Source organism: Hibiscus syriacus, unplaced genomic scaffold (genome assembly GCF_006381635.1).
Source record: "Hibiscus syriacus cultivar Baekdansim isolate YM2019G1 unplaced genomic scaffold, ASM638163v2 tig00110890_pilon, whole genome shotgun sequence".
Taxonomy (NCBI): domain Eukaryota; kingdom Viridiplantae; phylum Streptophyta; class Magnoliopsida; order Malvales; family Malvaceae; genus Hibiscus; species Hibiscus syriacus.
In genome coordinates this window covers 13,463,250-13,481,618 of record NW_024062900.1, presented here as the reverse complement: position 1 = coordinate 13,481,618, position 18,369 = coordinate 13,463,250, and the positions used below count along the sequence as shown (strand labels likewise).

General features: G+C 35.8%; 2 protein-coding genes across 2 annotated transcripts; both read left to right on the top strand.

Annotated features, from left to right (window-relative positions):
* The first annotated feature begins 5,001 nt into the window (after positions 1-5,001).
* LOC120144460 (zinc finger CCCH domain-containing protein 23-like) lies at positions 5,002-6,452 on the top strand. Its single transcript, XM_039158499.1, has one exon. The coding sequence runs from the start codon at positions 5,017-5,019 to the stop codon at positions 6,166-6,168; it is 1,152 nt and encodes a 383-aa protein (XP_039014430.1). The 5' UTR covers positions 5,002-5,016; the 3' UTR covers positions 6,169-6,452.
* A 1,534-nt stretch (positions 6,453-7,986) lies between these two features.
* Positions 7,987-9,660, top strand: LOC120144812 (serine/threonine-protein phosphatase 7 long form homolog). The gene is made up of 3 exons (XM_039158775.1): positions 7,987-8,413; positions 8,500-8,571; positions 8,662-9,660. Exons 1-3 carry the CDS (start codon positions 8,321-8,323, stop codon positions 8,806-8,808), a joined length of 312 nt encoding a protein of 103 aa, XP_039014706.1. The 5' UTR covers positions 7,987-8,320; the 3' UTR covers positions 8,809-9,660.
* The last annotated feature ends 8,709 nt before the right edge of the window (positions 9,661-18,369 follow it).

Here is an 18,369-nt window from a genome sequence, read left to right as displayed (position 1 = left end):
TGTACACAAGAAATCAGTGGATCGACCAAGAAGATCCTACAAAGAAGAAAAAAATACTTGCTTTATATATATGACAATAGTTGGCAGAATCAAAGAAAATGGTAAGTACAAACAAGAAGCATCCATCAACTAATACAAAAAAATATTAGCAACCTGCAACAATCCTAAAGAAAGGCTAAACAATACACTCGAATATTTATCTTTTTTTCACAATTAAAATATTAAATTCCTCAGTATGCAGAAACTCTATGAAATTGCTAGACTGGGTATCAAACTTTTATAATGTGATGGTACCTGTCCTGGAGCATCATAATATATAAAGAAAATAAGTTTAAAAATATTAATTTCCTCTAATATCAATATACATGAGAACGTTCTGGCACGATGACATTAAATTTCACCTAAAGATAGCAAGTATAATATTTATGCCTAGGCGGTTTAGGCAAAAACAACACCAACCAGAAAAGGTGATAGTAGATTCACAAAAAGTCAAGATAGATTACCTTATGCCTCTATTCCAGATGTGATTTGGACTCAAAGTTTCATCATGTATATCATTTCCATAATCATAACTTGATAGCATAGATGACAAATATAGTTACAAAATGTGACTACCAAGAATTTTAGCAAACATAAAGGCAAGAGTAATTCACTCGAAGAAGACAACCAGGAAAGGGAAGTCCCACCACCAAAAACCGAGCATGATTCATGTATTACCTCAAGAGTAATGAACCCACAAAGGGCCCTGAATTCTATTATGGCCAAAGCCATCTCAGGTTTATGATTAGCATCCTTATAGAGATTTGGCTTCAACTTATGCAATTCTTTGGCCAATTCTTTATCCGGATGTGCTTGTATTGAAAGGGGGTTTGCCACTGAAAGTACCTAGATTAAAGCATATGAAACACGGAATCAGATTGGGATTTTACTTGCAAAAGATAAATACCGGAAGAAGAAAATGCTCATATTGTAGTTAAAGTTATGTTGGTTGCCATTTTTAACTGTTAAGCTTAATTCTTTGCCATTAACATCTCCAAGATCCATTATAGTTCCCTAATTTATATCTTGATCGCTTTGATCTAAACTTAAATTGAGATGAAAACTACCCAAAAAGTAAAATTTTACACTTCTAAATACCAAAAGAAGCAGAGGGGGAAATAATAATGGACATCACAAAAATGGTAAAAATGGTAAAAATGGAAATTTTAGATGAATGGTGAGAATTCAATTTCCATGAATACCGAAGCAAACGTTCTGGCCATTACCACTAAAATGAAAAAGAAAACTCATTAACCCAATTCTAAACAGATACACACAAAAATCAAAAATCAATTTCCCAGTAATTAAAGGAAATGAGAAAAAAAAAAGAAATCCCCAGAAAGAAAGTAGAGAAATACGTGTAAAAGAAAAGAACTAACCTTGAACAGAAAAGGAAGATCAGACCCCCCATTTTTTCAAAACCTTGTGACCAAGCACATTCGGATTCTTTAAAATCCAATCTTTTAAACCCAAATTCCCACCTTCTCCATTGTCATCAGCTATAAAACTTGGCCCTGAGTCATGGGTTCCCATCTAAAACTCAGCAGATGGCCTATCAGGGTTAATCTTAGACCCAGAATTCAAAGCCAAAAGCCTCGCCACCTGTGCCTCTGTCCCACATCCTCCCCAATCGTAGTTTTGAACCCAAGCTCTCAGCCGCTTCACCTTCTTGACATTAGCCTTCGCCATTGCTGAACAGAACCCTCAGAAACGAAACAAAGGAAACTAATTTTGAAGAAAAATGAGAAGAGAAAGGGCTATGAGAGAATGGTAATGCCGAAGGGATAGGGGATTTTTTGCTGGTATTTGAAGAGTTTGAAAGGTTACGTAGAGAGGGGGAAACAGACTGGAAAAAGAGACCGAAAACAAGTGAAGATGAAAATTATGGGGGGGAAATTAAAAGACGCCATTTAGAGATGGCACACAATGAAAAGTGTACTCTGTGTTTTGCTAAATTTTTTGGATTATGACTATTAAATATGACACACACATTATTGTAAGTCATAATTCGTTAAGATTTTAAGAAACATGACATTTTTTTATGACACACATGTTTTGCAAGTCATAAATTAGCGTGTGTCATCGTTCGTGTGTCATTAAAGGTATATTTTCTTGTAGTGTGAATAAGTTAGTCATGTGTTGTGAGTTTACCCTAATTTAACAAGTTCCATATTCATTCACTTGTTAAGAGATTAATTGCTCATTCCACTATGTATTAGTTCCAGATACGTTCACTTGTACTTAAGCAATTAATTTCGTTGTTGCTCTTTTCATATTCAAAATCCCCTACTTATTTGCAGTAGTGGAGGATTGTTGGTAATGCAAATAGTGGAGAGATTTCTTAGGGAGTATGTTACCTATTTTTAGTGAGTAGTTGGAGTAGGTTGTTGTCACTTGACAACTTTACCCCTCTACTAATCCTATAAGAGGGAAACCCCTCTCCCTAACTAGAACACATAAATTAATAATTTCATTATTTTTTCTCGGAAGTTTCTTACTGAAGAGTGCAACACAAGCGGGTTCCACTTCCTCACTTCGGATGTACTAGGTCTGGAAGACTATGTTAACCTTGGGGGAAACTCCCATTTCAGGATTACACCAATCCAGGTGAAATTGCTTTTAAGGTAGTGGCTTCCTTACCAAGGCATAGTAAATAAATTTATTTATCTTTTTATTTCATATTATTTGTTAGTCAATGCTAGTAGTTTTATCTTGCAGCAGTATTATTTCCTAACAGTGATGATCACACCCTTGGGTGTTCCACATAAAGATATTAAAATGCATAGTAGAAAGATAGGAAAAGAATCCACAAAGGTGGATTATTCAACCATGCCTCTTGGCCATCAAAAGCATTATCCCTCGGTAGAACAGTAGTAGGAATTTAGGGGTGGTCATTTTCATCAATTTGAATAGCCTGGTGCTTAGAACGATCCAAATTTTTCAAGGAATTAGTCTTTGTTACTAGCGGCACCCGAGCAGTTTTAGCAAAATTATAAGACTTGCTAAACGACCCTGTAAGTGATCCCTGCATGGACTGAGCATGGCTAGGTTTAGAAATTTTCAATGACGTAATACCTGCCTTTTCAGAACCTGGATTGAGGTTGATTTCTTAGCTGATATGACAGCTTTTCCTTTGGCTTTATTATTAGGCCTTTGATTGGGAAGTGGAATGGCTATGTTTTCAGAATCAACGTGCGCGGAATCCGAAAAAGCATTTAATTCAGAAACTTCCATTGCATCACCCGTAATTGACTGCTGGTAATATCTTTTGCATGATGGTCGGGTTTCCTAAAAACGAGATTCATTTTTGGAATAATTGCGGACGCGATCTAATCCGCTTGATTGTTGGTTTTGATTAGCACGTGATGGCCTTTTTTTGCGCTCTACGAGCATCTAGGGACCAAAGGGCTCAACTACTGCAAGGTTTTCCGGCACCGGGGCAAGAGGGTTGCTATTCTCTTGCTGCGTGGGAGGTGGATCATTTTGAGCATGAAGTCTTGGGCATATGTCTTTCAGATGAACATAAATTTCATAGTCGAAACAAACCGTAAGAAGCGATTCATATTCAATAATTTGGAGACGACCATTAATAAGAAGTCTTGAAACCAGAGGTTTACGAAGGTTGATACTTACCATCATTCGAACAAAACGACCCCTACAACCATTGTCAGTTTGAAAATCCATCTTAATAGTTGAACCAATTTGAGTTCCAATAGCCTCAACAAAACTACACATATACAGAGTAACAGGCAATCCGGGAAGTCTGACCCATGCCATAAGTCGATTAGACGGGGCTCGGGAGGAATTGAAATCAACAGACATTGGTTCGATAATGATGTAATGACCCGTAACACGTGTCTTCGAACGAACTTCCGTCAGATTGGGTTATTTTATTTTTGCCCTTTTGTGATACCTGATCCGACGTGGTGCCATCACAGCCGTTTGTTTCCATATATCGAGGAGATTTTGGATTCTAGTGCTCCTACGTGTACTTTCGTAAATTTAAGTTATTAGCGTACTTTATCTATTTGCTATCTAATCCTTGTATTATATATATATATATATATATGTATGTATAATTGATATTTAATGTTTTATTTTCCTTTCAAAATATCAATTAATATTATTTAATATTTGATTTTAAATAATTATAACATTTATATTGAATTGGTGTTATATTTAATATAACATTTTATTTGTTTGTTTAAGATTGCAAAAGTTTCGTTGATTCATTAAAAGGCATGGTTAAAACGATAAATGGTATTAAATAAGTTATAGCCAAGCAAAGCTAGATTTAACTTCATCATTAATATAGTGCTCTGCCTTGGAAAATATCGACAACCCGATGCGTACACTAGAGAAAAGGTATTCAGTCTTGCTAAACTACACAAAGGGTTATCCGTGTCACATTCCGCTATGTTTGGCGGGTTCTTAACTGCCAAGCGTAGGGAGTTAATTACACGTGGCTGCAATGCGGAATCCGAATCATCTACCCATTTGATCGTGGCTGCCAATCTCTGCACTCCGTTGACGTGTCTTTGATCCGCCAAAACCGAATATATCTTAGGATTTCTGGCTAATGTTATATCAAAATCTCGAGATTGTCCTTCATTGTTTCCAGTAATTTAATTTACCCTAATTTTAATTTAATAATTGTTAAATTGGAAAAGCTACCGTTAAGGATCACCTGAACTCACGATATTTTATTTAGTTTGTTCCGCGATAAGCGACAACTCCTCTTACAGGGTCCCCAAGCAACCAGATTTCAATTCACAGGAAGGAAAATTATAAAATGACCCGACAGTGAAGTTTTCCTCTCAAAGAGATAAGCACAAATCTCTAACTCCCTTGGACCCACTGATGACAACAGTAAAGACTATACCTAATGACTTAAAATCAACGGCTACGGGAAGCCCGTGAGAATTGTCTTACCGTCACATCTACCGTCTTTTTTAATCGGAAGTTTTTAACTTAACCATGGTTAACCCGAACAACTACGGGTTAAAAATGCAGTTTATAATGAAGAGAACCGCCCCTCCTCTTGGAATCATTGAACGATGCCCAAAAATGATGATCGGAGAAGCAACACGACCAACTCCCACCGTCAAAATACCCTCATGGGACCCGTTCAACGATATTACGTCTAGTATTTCCTCCGTTAACTATAACTGCAATGCACCGTCCAGCCCTTGCCCCGTCGACTACCTCTCCGCCCTCCAACGTTACCTTCCGTCGAACAACTTCGACTCAGATTCGCTTAGTGAGGAGTCGGATATACCCATCGATGCATTCTCGTGTGACCATTTCCGGATGTATGAATTCAAGGTGAGGAGGTGCGCTCGTGGAAGGTCACATGACTGGACTGAGTGTCCGTACGCCCACCCGGGAGAGAAGGCCCGACGGAGAGATCCGAGGAAGTTTCATTATTCTGGAACGGCCTGCCCTGATTTCCGAAAAGGAATCTGCAAGAAAGGCGATTCGTGTGAGTTCGCTCATGGTGTTTTCGAGTGTTGGCTCCACCCGGCCCGTTACCGTACCCAGCCATGCAAAGACGGTACCAGTTGTAAACGAAGGGTCTGTTTTTTCGCTCACACGCCGGAGCAACTCCGACTCTTGCCCCAGCAGAGTCCGAGGGGGAATGGGTCCGGTTCAGGTGAGATAGATTACGTCTGTTCACCTGTACGTTACCGTTTAGACTTGGTTTCTTCACCCACTTCCATTTTGGCATCACCTCCGTTATCCCCACCATCCGATTCACCCCCCATGTCGCCAAGTGGCTCGTTTTTCTCTGCGAGCGAGCTCGCTGCTTCCATGCGTAGCATGCAACTCGGTAAGGCTAAAATGAGCGGCGCTTGTTCTTGGGGCTTGGGTTACGGTTTACCTAGGGGATCCACTCTCCGACCCGGATTTTGCAGGTCTCCGTCAGCCCCGACCCGGTCTGGGTTAGGCCAGTTTGATCTATGGGAATGTAACTATTCGGAAGAAGAACCGGCCATGGAGAGAGTGGAGTCCGGAAGAGACTTGAGGGCTAGGATGTACGCAAAGCTGAGCAAAGAAAATTCCCTTGATGGACCCGAATCTATCGGGTTGGATCCTGATCTTGACTGGGTATCCGAATTGGTAAAGTGAGTGGATACCGGGAAAAATTCAGTTTTCTGTTTGGATTTATTTACGGGAATTGTTTATATATAAAAATGGGTGAAGGTTCTGACTTGTGTGAATATTGATGTTTCTGATTTTCGATCATGTGTAAATAGACGACGGAGAGAGGGAGATATGGAAAGTCTCTACTTTGTGGTGCATTTCTGTTTTTAATTTTGTTTCTGCTTGAGGATGTAAGTAATTATCTATCAGAGCTGCCCAAGAATGGTAAGCCGTTTGTTTATCGGTATGAAATCTCAATTTTCTTCTTGCTCGTCTCTGTAATATGACCCATCAATGTAATATATTTATATTTCTTTGGATGTATTTTCTTTGGTGGTATTTAGGGATGGGTATGGGTCGGGATTTTATCCATCCAACCCAGAACAAAAATTCTCCATCCGAGATCTAATTAGACCAAAATAAAATTTTATTCGATTTGATTTCGATTTAATATATAACTTAAAAATCTGACTCAACTTAAAATAATAATAAAAAAAATTATTTAATAAAAATAGTAATTTAATTAAAAATAATAATATATAGAGGAGTATTATTGTAATTATTTTTAAATATAAGATAAAATTATATATTTTTCGAATCAAGTATTTTTCACTTTGATCTAAACCTGACCCGACTCAAACATCACATTAAAAAAATCTAATCTGACCCAAAACGAACTTAAATTATTATTTTTTTAAATATGATCATATTAAATCGGGTCGAATTAGAACTAGTGGGTTTGAGTCTCATGCCTATCACTAGTGAGTATAAATACATAAACAAAAATTGAGCTCTTCTCGTCGAATTTTCCAATAAATCACATTTTTAAGCTTTATTTCTCTATCAGACACCCCGTTGAACTTTAGTTTTCGATTTAACACACTTTGTAGAAAGACTTTGATGTGGCGTCACGTGGCAGAAGGCATGGCTCATGCATCGCGCCTTATGTTGATATGGCGCCACACTAGGTAAGGCATGCTGCATGGGCCGCGCCTTCTGTCACGTATGGTATGGCGTGGTGCATGGGTCGCGTCTTCTGCCACGTAGGGTATGGCACGGTGCATGAGTCACGTCTTCCTAACAGTCTGTCACGCGTTAGAATAACACGATGCATGGGCCGCACCTTTGCTTTAATTTCAGCAACCACCCGATCGTTCACACCCCTATCCTACCCTATAAATACCTCAAATTTTAATCATTTCATCACACCAAATCCTCTCAACTTTTCTCAAATCCTCTCAAGGTATATTTTATTATATTTAATATTTTGTTAGTATTTTATTATATTTAATATTTTGTTAGTATTTTATTTAATTATTTATATTTTATTTAATTATTTTTTTACAGTTTTAAAATGGAAGGCGATTTGCTTCGTTTAAATGTAAATCATATATCTCGACATTTTGTTGATATGGTAACATTTTTACATTTTAATTTAATTTAAATTATTAGAAATAATTTATTTATTTAATTTTTTATTATTAGTTTATAAATTAATTTTTGCAATTATTAATATTTTTAGGAGAGCGACCGTATTTAGATCATTTTATTCGGAACCTTAAGTTAGCGATACCAACCTGTGTCTGACCGTATTTAGTCGAGGCTGGATTCGGTCACATAGCTAGAAATGAAAGCCATTGTAGGATAGAATCAAACCTGATTTCTGCATTAGTGGAGCGGTGGAGAACGGAGACTCACACATTCCATCTTCCGTGCGGAGAGTGCACGATTACGCTTGAGGACGTTTCCATGCACTTGGGGCTTCCGGTGGATGGAGATGTGATTTCAGGGATAGCGCAAGGTAACTGGACTATTTGTGTCAGGATTATCTAGTAGGTGTCCTGCGAAATTTTAACTGTGGTCGGATACCGTTAAATTGGTTGGATGCAAATTTTCAGAATTTAAGTGAGGACGCCTCAGAGGATCAAGTTAAAAAGTATGCACGGGCATGCATACTGCAGCTGATAGGAGGGTTGCTGATGCCGAAAAAATCGCGCAACCAAGTTCACTGTATGTGGTTGCGGCATCTTGGCGATTTTTATCTGGCCGGATCACTGAGTTAGGGCTCGATAGTTTTGGCATTCCTGTATAGGAAAATGTGTCGAGCGACTGACTACAGGAAAAATGCTATCGGCGGATGTTTCCTTCTGCTGCAGTCTTGGGCATGATATCGCTTGCCCTTTTTATATCTTGTTGTGAAGAAGCCGTTCGTATTCCTGCTAATATTGAGGTAATTACAAAATTGATTTCGTATATTAATCATTTTATCCAATGTATAATAAAAATTATTTCCTTGAATACGTGGTCAATTGACAGGAAAAATCATCGAATCTACTTGATGAATTAGAAATAATCAGGTTACTAATCGATCAGAAGGTTGACACAAATGTATGTATTTTAATGTTTGAAAATCTATTTTGTATTATACTTATATAATTAGATTATTATTTTGATAAGAATTATATATATTTGTTTTAGTTTGAATGGGCTCCTTATTGTAAGGATGATATGAGGATGTGCATCCCACCTGAGTTAAGGGGCCCGTTTGATGTTTGGATGGCGGTGGTCCCTCTGATTTGTTATGCGATTGTCGAGTGGCACCTCACTGATCGCTTGCTCCGGTAATTTGGTTTTTTACAACCAATTCTGGAAGCACCTAGAAATATGGACTAATTGTATAACACAGATCAACGAGGCAAGACAGATATAGATTGGCTAGTGAAACATTATGAGTGAGTCTTGATATGGGAAGATCGACATCGGCGCATTCCCCATAGAGAACCCATTTACGTTGACGATTTGACGGTTGCAGATGGGTATTATGAGTGGTTCAATAGTAATGGGATACCGTTTCTGTTTTTCGAGGATGCACGAGGAGGGAGCATTCATCGACGCCGATAGAGACGTGCACCGTCACAACCCCATAATCCCCCAACTCGTGGACGGAGAGTAGGTGCTTCCGGTTCGTCTTCAGCTACACCACCAGAACCTTCACAACAATCACCATCTGTAACGACGTACACTTCGCAACCATATCTGATGCTGCCACTGCCTTTCCCTTACCAGTTGCCACCGCCTCCACCGTCACAGAGTTATGTGACCCCTCCTAGAGGATATTATGGTTTTATATTTGTAGATCTGACTTAGGGTTCATATACTGGTTATTTGGCGGGTGCAGCCTCACCACCGATGGTCGCCGCACAGACATCTCTTGTACAGTTTTCTCACTCATCGATGTATGTGTTTTCTGAGTTTTCCTAGTTTTCTATGAGCGGTGGGATAGTCAGTCATACACCTCCAGGGTCCTTATTCTACAGAGGTGCTACACCGTCATCAGTTTCTCATAAACAAAATGTATATACTCGTGATGACGAAGACAATGATGATGGTGGTGATGATGATGACAGTGAGGAGTAAGAACCAGTTATATGAAGAACTCTTCCTCGAGACAGACAACCACCGCACTACAGAACACATTCGCACCGTAGACATCGATAATTTTTGATATTTTATTATATTTGCATTTACTTGTTTATTGGATTTTCTTTATTGTACTTTTTTTTATTATTTACCATTTAATAATTGTGTTCGATAACTTTCTTAAGTTTGTCACTTATTATCTCTTTTATTATAATCACATATAACGCCAAAGTCGAATCCCGTTTTCTTGTATTGTTTTTTTTAATTAATTAGTGGTTATTAAATGATATTAACTTTAAGTAAATATGAATTAAACTCGTCTAAACTATTATTCGATAAACAACAACTACATCAATTCCTCATCGATGGTTACTTGATGACAAAAGAAGTGGACATGTTCTTCTAGTGTGTCCTGAGTTTCTACAATGCCCACATTTTTTTGTCGTGCCTAGATCTTTCTCGAATATCCATATTACAATGAATTTGAGTGGATTTTGGCCGACCACGGTCCCTCAATAAAGTCGGATCTGGTACAATCGGAACTCAATTCTAAACCTCATTAGGGTCTTTCTCATTACTTAAGGGGGAACTCAAATTCGTATACCTTAAAACACTTCTGATAGTAGGTATATGGGATCCACAAAACGGTTATAGTCTTGACGGGTATGCGAGCAAGTTGCTATCACATGAGAGCATGGATACTTCAGAGCTTGAAAAAACTCGCAATCGCACCATCCGTGTCATAGATTTACTCTTAACGAGTTAACTTCAATCCCTTGAAGAGGTCACGACAACTCTGTGACACGAAACAAATCATGCGTTCTAGAGAAGCTTGTTACAGACATTCCATTTGATGCAACATTTTTTTTGTAGATCTATAACTAATCTAGGGTGATAGACATGACCGCCTTGTATCCATGTTTGAGCTTGTCCCCCGAGCTTCATAAAAAGCGCCCCCAAACGAAAATATATAGTTTTTACCAAAGCCGTTATAGGTAAGTGACGTGCACCTTTTAAGGTCGAATTGATTGTCTCAGCCAAGTTGGTCGTCATATGTCCATATCGATATCCACCATCATATGCATTTGTCCATATTTCTTTATTGATGAGGCTGATGCATATCCTTCCTCGTTCTTCGCATGTAATTCTTGAAGCATGGATTCAAATGTTTGAGGTAGTAGTTCGTAACATGAGCATAAAATGTAGTACTTACTAACTTTATTTCTTTAAAAATTGAAAATAATCGAAAGAAAAAAAACTACAACAGTTTCATTTACCCATACGCACAAGTAATTGGCGGTCATCATTCTTCTTGAACCTTCCATGGTAGTTCACATCAATGTGTCAGATGCAGTACATATGTTGGACAAAGGGTAGTTGCCACATTGGACCCAAAAACTCCATTGCTGCTTTGATCCTAGCTCCGCGATCTGAAATGACACAAATTTTTCCCCTCGTGATAACATATGAACGTAAGTTTCAGAGGAAAAAAGCCCAAGAATATGTATCTTCTCCTTCAACAAGGGTAAAAGCAACTGGAAGAATGTTTCGATTACCATCTTGGACAATTATCAATAGTAAAACTTTCTTGTATTTTCTATACAAGAAAGTCTCGTCGATCTGGACCACAGGCTTGCAGTATTTGACAGCATTAATGCATTGTGGGTAAGTCCAAAAAATCTAGTAAAATTGACATCGATCGCGAAGAACTCGATCATTATGGTATGCATGGCAGGTTTCGAAGTTCACAATTATCCCAGGATTCAACCTCCACACCACCCTAAACCAACTTGGAAGTTCGTTGTAAGATACATCCCATTCGCCTTGAAGTTTTTTAATGACATTCTGTTTTGCCTTCCATACTTTTTTGTATGAGGCGGAATACTCATACTGCGATTGTATAGTTGAAATCAACACAGTAATAACTATATGTGAGATTGCTTTTACCACTGGCATGATGGCTTGGCAGATCACTTCAGAGTCTAAGTTGGGATGATCTTAGTTAATCCCTCCAGCACAACATATGTGAGGACCGTTGTATACCGTTAATTCTCATCTATTGTTTTTCCTATTCCTCTTCGATATGCGAACCATCCAATTGCATCTATTTTCACGTCGGACACAGTGGCATACATACTTTTATGTCGTAGAACGGTCGACTCTGGGTTGAACATAATTATGGATATTGTAATTTTTTATAGCCATCATCGTTTCTTCTTTGCTTGAAAACTCCATGCTTAAAGAAAACTCCATGCTTAAAGATAACTCACCATTATTTATTGATGAGTAAAATTCATAGTCACCGAGATTAGGAATATCCTCAAATTCTGGCCCGTACATTGTAACATAGTCAGCTTCATACATGTGTGTTGGACGTTCAGTTTGTGCCACATTTGTGGGAACTTCATCATCATCATCGGAGTTGAATTGCGGTGATTCTGGGTGAATGAATAGTCCATTCTCAACACCATCCACACCTAGCTCACGAAGTGGTTCTTCTGGTGAAGATGATGGTTCCTCTATGCTCTCCACATTTAGGTTGAAGAACCTACTACTTGCATGACTTCCCCTTGAACTAGAAGGCATATCAACATTGAGATCGAAAAAGCTCGCAGTAGAATGCCTCCCCTTGGAGCTTGAAGTCATCGTGTCAAATGGAAATTGCACAGATTGTTGCGTCGAGGGCATCTCCATATTAAGGTCAAAGAAATTGGCAGATGAATATCTTCCTCTTGAACTAGACGCGATGTTGCCATACGGATTGTTCGTGGACTCACCTCGGTACATATCGTAAGGAGTTGCTGATGAATGTCTCCCCATTGAAGTTGTTTGGACGACACCATGATGTGGATTTCCCATTGTGACATTAAAATCATTACACATTACTGTAGTCGGGCTTTCAACTTGATCAGCTTGTTCATCCAGCCCATAGTGAGAGCTTAATGCAGACCCCGAACAACACACACTTCAACAAACTTTGCATACATCTCCGTATCAGCGTCTGAATAATGATTTCGAGCAGCCATCATTTCAACATCATCATTTTTCGATAGTTCGAACGCTTTATAAGTTAACGAAAATAATGATGTTGGAAATTTGTACAAAAGCGACGACATTCTTCTAGTACTTCCAACATGAACATTCTTTAAAATCTTCGTTATCAGCTCCTCAAGAGTTATGTTTCTCTTGAAGGATATTTTAACATAATGATTTGATATGAAAACAACGCCAGTTTCATCTTCCCAAATTTCTCCATCATAATAAACAATAGCTGAAATACACGTCATTTTTAGAGTTTGAAAGTGAGACAATCTTATATCTGTAAAAAAACCTGAAACAAGCCTAATTAAATAAATAATATATAAATTAAAATATAACGCAATAATTTTTTTTACACATAAACGTAAATAATTTAAATAATATAATTTTATATTATTACCGTATCGTCAAAAATATTTCGACATATGCTTCCGCTTTCCAATTTTACAATCACAAAAATTAATTGAAAACAATTAGTACAATATTTTTTTCAAATAATCATATATAATTATAAAAAATATTATAAAAAAATTACCTTACAACGAAAGATCGAACAAACTTCTGAATCAAAGATAAGAGGATTGTCAGGTGATATTTATGGGCTGAGAGGATTATTGTTTGATCTTTTTGGTTGAGAGGTTGTTGTGTGAAAGTTTAGGGGGAGAGGGTTATTTATAGTCGAGAGGAAATGATTTAAAGGCAAAAGTTCGGATAAAATTATGAAAGGCGCGGCCCATGCATCGCGTCATTTTGACGAGTGTCAGAATTAAAGCAAAGACACGACCCATGAACCACACTTTATCCAGCTTAACGCCACGTCAGCATAAGGAGCGGTGCATGGACGTTTCTTCTGCCACATGGCTCCACATCAGGATTTCTGCTAAAAAATGTTAAATCAAAAAATAAAATTCAACTGGTGTCTTACATAGAAATAAAGTTTATATCGATAATTTATTGGGAAATTCGCCACTCTTCGCATAAATAATCTAGAAAACAAAAATATCATTTTCATGTCAATTGAAAGTGGGTTTTATCACGTAATTCCAACCTCATTGGGTCTGTAAATCAATGAATTAATAGGAGCAATAAAAACAATTTATTGATTTGATCCATCACCTTTAATATTTTAAAGATTTTATCTCCTCATGATTCCATTTCTGAAACTGATGACTCTTAGGCTCTTGTTCATAGAAAATTTATTATTTTTATTACAATTTAATATATATCTTCTATTATTTTTATTTTTTATTTCTTCGAAAGTATATTAATCTATTTATATTAATATAAATAATATATTTATATTTATTTTAAGGTATCAAGATATTAAGAGATATACAAGAAATATATATATATTTATTATGATGAAATATGATGAAAATATATTTTAGGTGTTATATTTTTTTATTTATTTATGTTACACTTTTATTTTATTTACCCTACATGTTTGAATTTTTTTATTCATGTTATATTCTTATTTGATAAAATTAATAAAAATATAATATAAAAAATATTTTATTGTATACATCATATTAGCAAGAATTTAAAATAATTATTAAATTTTTATATATGTAATTATAACTTAATATCATAACATTTTAGAATATAAGTCAACAGTGAATTAAAATCCTTTCATTTATTATAACTTACCGTTTAAAGAACTTTAAACTTAGAATGGATGATTTTGGAATAATTCTTTTATTGTAGTGTATTTTTGTCCAAATTGATAGAAATTAATATTTTTATTATGGGATAAGTAAAATATAAATCTTTTTAAATATAATTTTTAATCATGAAAATTGATAGAAATTGGTAAATACCTAAAGAAGATAGGAGAGAGACATTCCCATAAAAGCATCCAAAAACTGACACGATAGAAAATGCATCATTAGTCTTTGGAAGGAACACTCTTAAATTAAACGTGGGCACGTGATATTGGAAAAAAATATTATGTTTTATTTACACGTATTTGGCATGTAAACGAATCGAACATATACGAACGAATGTATGTTAATGTCCGTTCATTTAATAAATAAACGAACAATTTTTTTTTTGTTTATGTTTGTTTATTAAAGAATATAACTTGTTCATGTTCGTTCATTTAATAAATAAACGAACATAAACGAATACGAACATAAATGAACACGAACATAAACATTAGAGACCCTACTTTCCATTGTTCTTTCATGAAAAATAGTCTACAATACAAATCAACCAAATTTACAGTGATAAATAGCGTAAGAGCTAATTAGCAGTGATGAAATGTTTAAAGATATCAAATATTTCAATCGATCTTCTAAAGATATTAAATGATTCACACGACTTTAATTTAACGCTACAACATTTATCTTAGTAGTCCATGATTACATATGAACAATTATTTTCCACTACTTTATTCTAATAAATTCACCGGCTAAAAGTTTTGTGACATTAATGTCAGACTTTACTGAGGTTTGTTAATAATGGTCTTTTCCGTTGATAGAGTAGAAAATTTAACAACATGAAGATTTCGAATGGTATAAATTGGACTACTAGGCAATAACATAGATCCGAAATCCCTTCGATACTACATATCGTAACTGATATTATTGCTAAATCACCATTCAAAATTTTAACGTACCTAAAGTCTACTCCTCAACTAAAGGTCACACAAGAACTATGAAAATAAAAGTTCATTGTCAAAGTGTATTTTCTACTTATTAATAGGTTCTTCCTGGAAAACCCATTACTTCCGCTATTACACTCTTTTTCAGAAATTGCATAGAAACTTTTGTTTTGTTTTCTGGCAAATTCTATATATTTTTCTCTTTACTGATGCTCATATATTTCTGATTGTTACCTTTATCTTCCCATCTATTTCTAGAAAGAAGTATGATGTTTTCTTGAATTTTAGATGTGAAGATACCCGCAATAACTTTACATATCAATTATTAAGCCAAATAAAACAGAGAAAGAGATTAAAACAGACATGTAAAACTTCAGATTGCACTATAATATAACTTGTTTTGACGTTTTCAACGATCATCTCCACTTTCCAGTGAATACTAGGGTTTGAGAAAAAAAAGGGGAAAATGAATATATGTGCGAGGTGCCTCACGGGTTAACATATTTGATTTAATCTCCAATTAAAATTGGGTTAATTATGGAGTTAGTCATCAGAATATCAGATTAATTAATATTTTTAAGATACTTACAAATCGGTTACCAAATTGATTTAAGAAGATTGAGTTAAACATAAATGAATGAACATAAACGAACATAACCGAATGAACATAAACGAACATAACCATACGAACATAACCGAACTTTCACGAACGTAAATGAACGAACGAGACCTATGTTCATGTTCGTTCATTTAATTAAACGAACACAAAATCTTGTTCATGTTCGTTCATTTAATAAATAAACGCACAAAAACAAACTTCCCGCCGCACGGTTCACGAACGGTTCGCTGAACATTCAGTTCATTTACAGGCCTAACACGTATTATGTTTTAATTACACATAGCCACTTTAATATTAATGTAAAATATACTATTTATCAATCAACTATCTATTTTAATAAAAAAAATTAAATATAATTATTCAAATTTCAAATTATTTATTTTAATCACTTTAATGTATTATTACCGTATAATATCTGCTATTAGCATTTTGTGAATCGTTTGTTACTTTCAAGTGCAAAGTGCTAGTAAATTAAATTGAATTGCTTGGTATCTATTAATACTTCAGATTCATTTACATGATTTTCTAATTTGTCTGCCTATGCATACATTGTTCACCCCTATGCTTGAGACAATTGTCAGTAATAGTTTCTGCAAACTATCCCTTGTTATTGAATATATTAACTCCCTTCACCTCATTTGCAGGAGGTTCAATCGGCCGATGAAATACACGCCGTGTAAAGATGGATCGTGTTTGGTAGCTTAAAAGCAGCAATTTTGAGAAGACCATTACTTTATAACAGTCATGTTGTTCTATAAAGATGATCCAGAGCTTCCGTGTGATTTTGTTTGTCATTTTGGATCCTAAGATTTTGCCTTAACTAATTCGGACTGACCCAAATTATTATGTGTGACTTGTATTTTTACGAGCTACTACAAAGATGAATCAGAGCTTCTGTGTGATTTTTTCGGTTGCCCTTCCAGTTCCCAATATTTCACCTTGACTAATCCGGACCGACTTGGGTTGTTATGTGTGGCATGTATTTTTACGATCTAAAAGTTAATTAGTCAACAAGTGTTGGTCAAATTTGCTACCACTAAAAAATTCAAGTTTGATTTTGCTACACAAGTTGACTACAAAAGTTGACAAGTTAATTCAAGTTGCCATGTGGCCAACTTTTGCACATGGAAAAATTCAACTTTGATCCTTGAACTATTAGGTAATTTATAAGTTTAGTCCTTGAAACTCAACTATAAATAGGTCTAAACACTTTCACTTGAAATCATCTCAAAAAAAGTTCTCTCTCATTTTTTTTTCATTCTACCACTTTGAAATGTTTTGGAAGTTCTAAAGAATTCCATTTGTTGTAATATTTTGCTGATAGTGAATATATCATTCGTTGGTGATGTCAGAGGAATAGACGATATTTTCGTTGAATCTCGTAAATGGTGTGTTCTCTCTGTTAGTGTTCTTTATTGAGTTTTTCTATGTTGTTTCAATATTCAATAGTTTGACGGATTTGTCCACCGTGCCACTTTGGTAGTTTTGATCTTGACATTTCAAAATAATTTTGAAACTACGTTCATGTGAGAAATAACTCGGTTTCCCCAATAATTGGTATCAGAGTTTCGGTTGATATTATCCCGATGTCTCGTTACTGAAAATACTAAGTTCGTGCTATTGAATATTATTCGTTGACATTGAAATGACAAAATATAGATAAGTTGAAACATCAAGCTCGTTATCCAAACCGATGGGAAGGTGATGTCAAATGCAAACTTCTCGGTGGATTTGTTCGATGAATCCGATCATTTTTGGCATTTGACAAGGTGAGGTGTTAGACATTTTATTCCAACAAGGTTTAGACATCGCCATTGAGGAAGAAAAACTCACATTTATGGAGGAGAAAGAATGGGGAACAATCAATCGTTTGACATGCAACATGATTCAATATTTTCTTTCTAGGGAGTAGAAGTATGACTACAAGAACGAGACTTCTACAAGTAAGATGTGAAAAACATTGGAGGAAAAATTCCAAAAGAAAAACTCTTAGAATCGTCTCCACATGAAGAAAAGATTTTTCAGATTTGATTATCAACCAGACACCAGTATGAATTAACATATCATTGCCTTTAATGAATTAGTGACAGATTTATTGGGCATGAATAAAACCTTAAAAGATGAAAATTTGGCTTTAATGTTGTCGTCATCTCTTCCAAATGAATTTGAGCACCTTGAGACAACATTACTTTATGGTAAGGGTCAAGTTACCCTTAAAGATGTAACTGATATTTTGTATAGTTATGAGCTCAGAAAGAAAACTAAGAAGGGGAGCAAGTATGAAGTAGCGGAGGCCATGGTGGCAAAATGTTGCTGAAAAAGCCAAAAGCCAAAAAGGAGAAGGAGATAAAAGTCAAAGTCCATACTAGGAAAAGATGAATGTGCCTTTTGGCGTGAGAAAGACTATTAGAAGAAAGATTATCCGAAGTAGAAAAAGAAAGGAAAAGTTATTCCATATGCATGTGTTGAAGAGTATGAGGCCAATGACTCTAAAATATCATTGGTT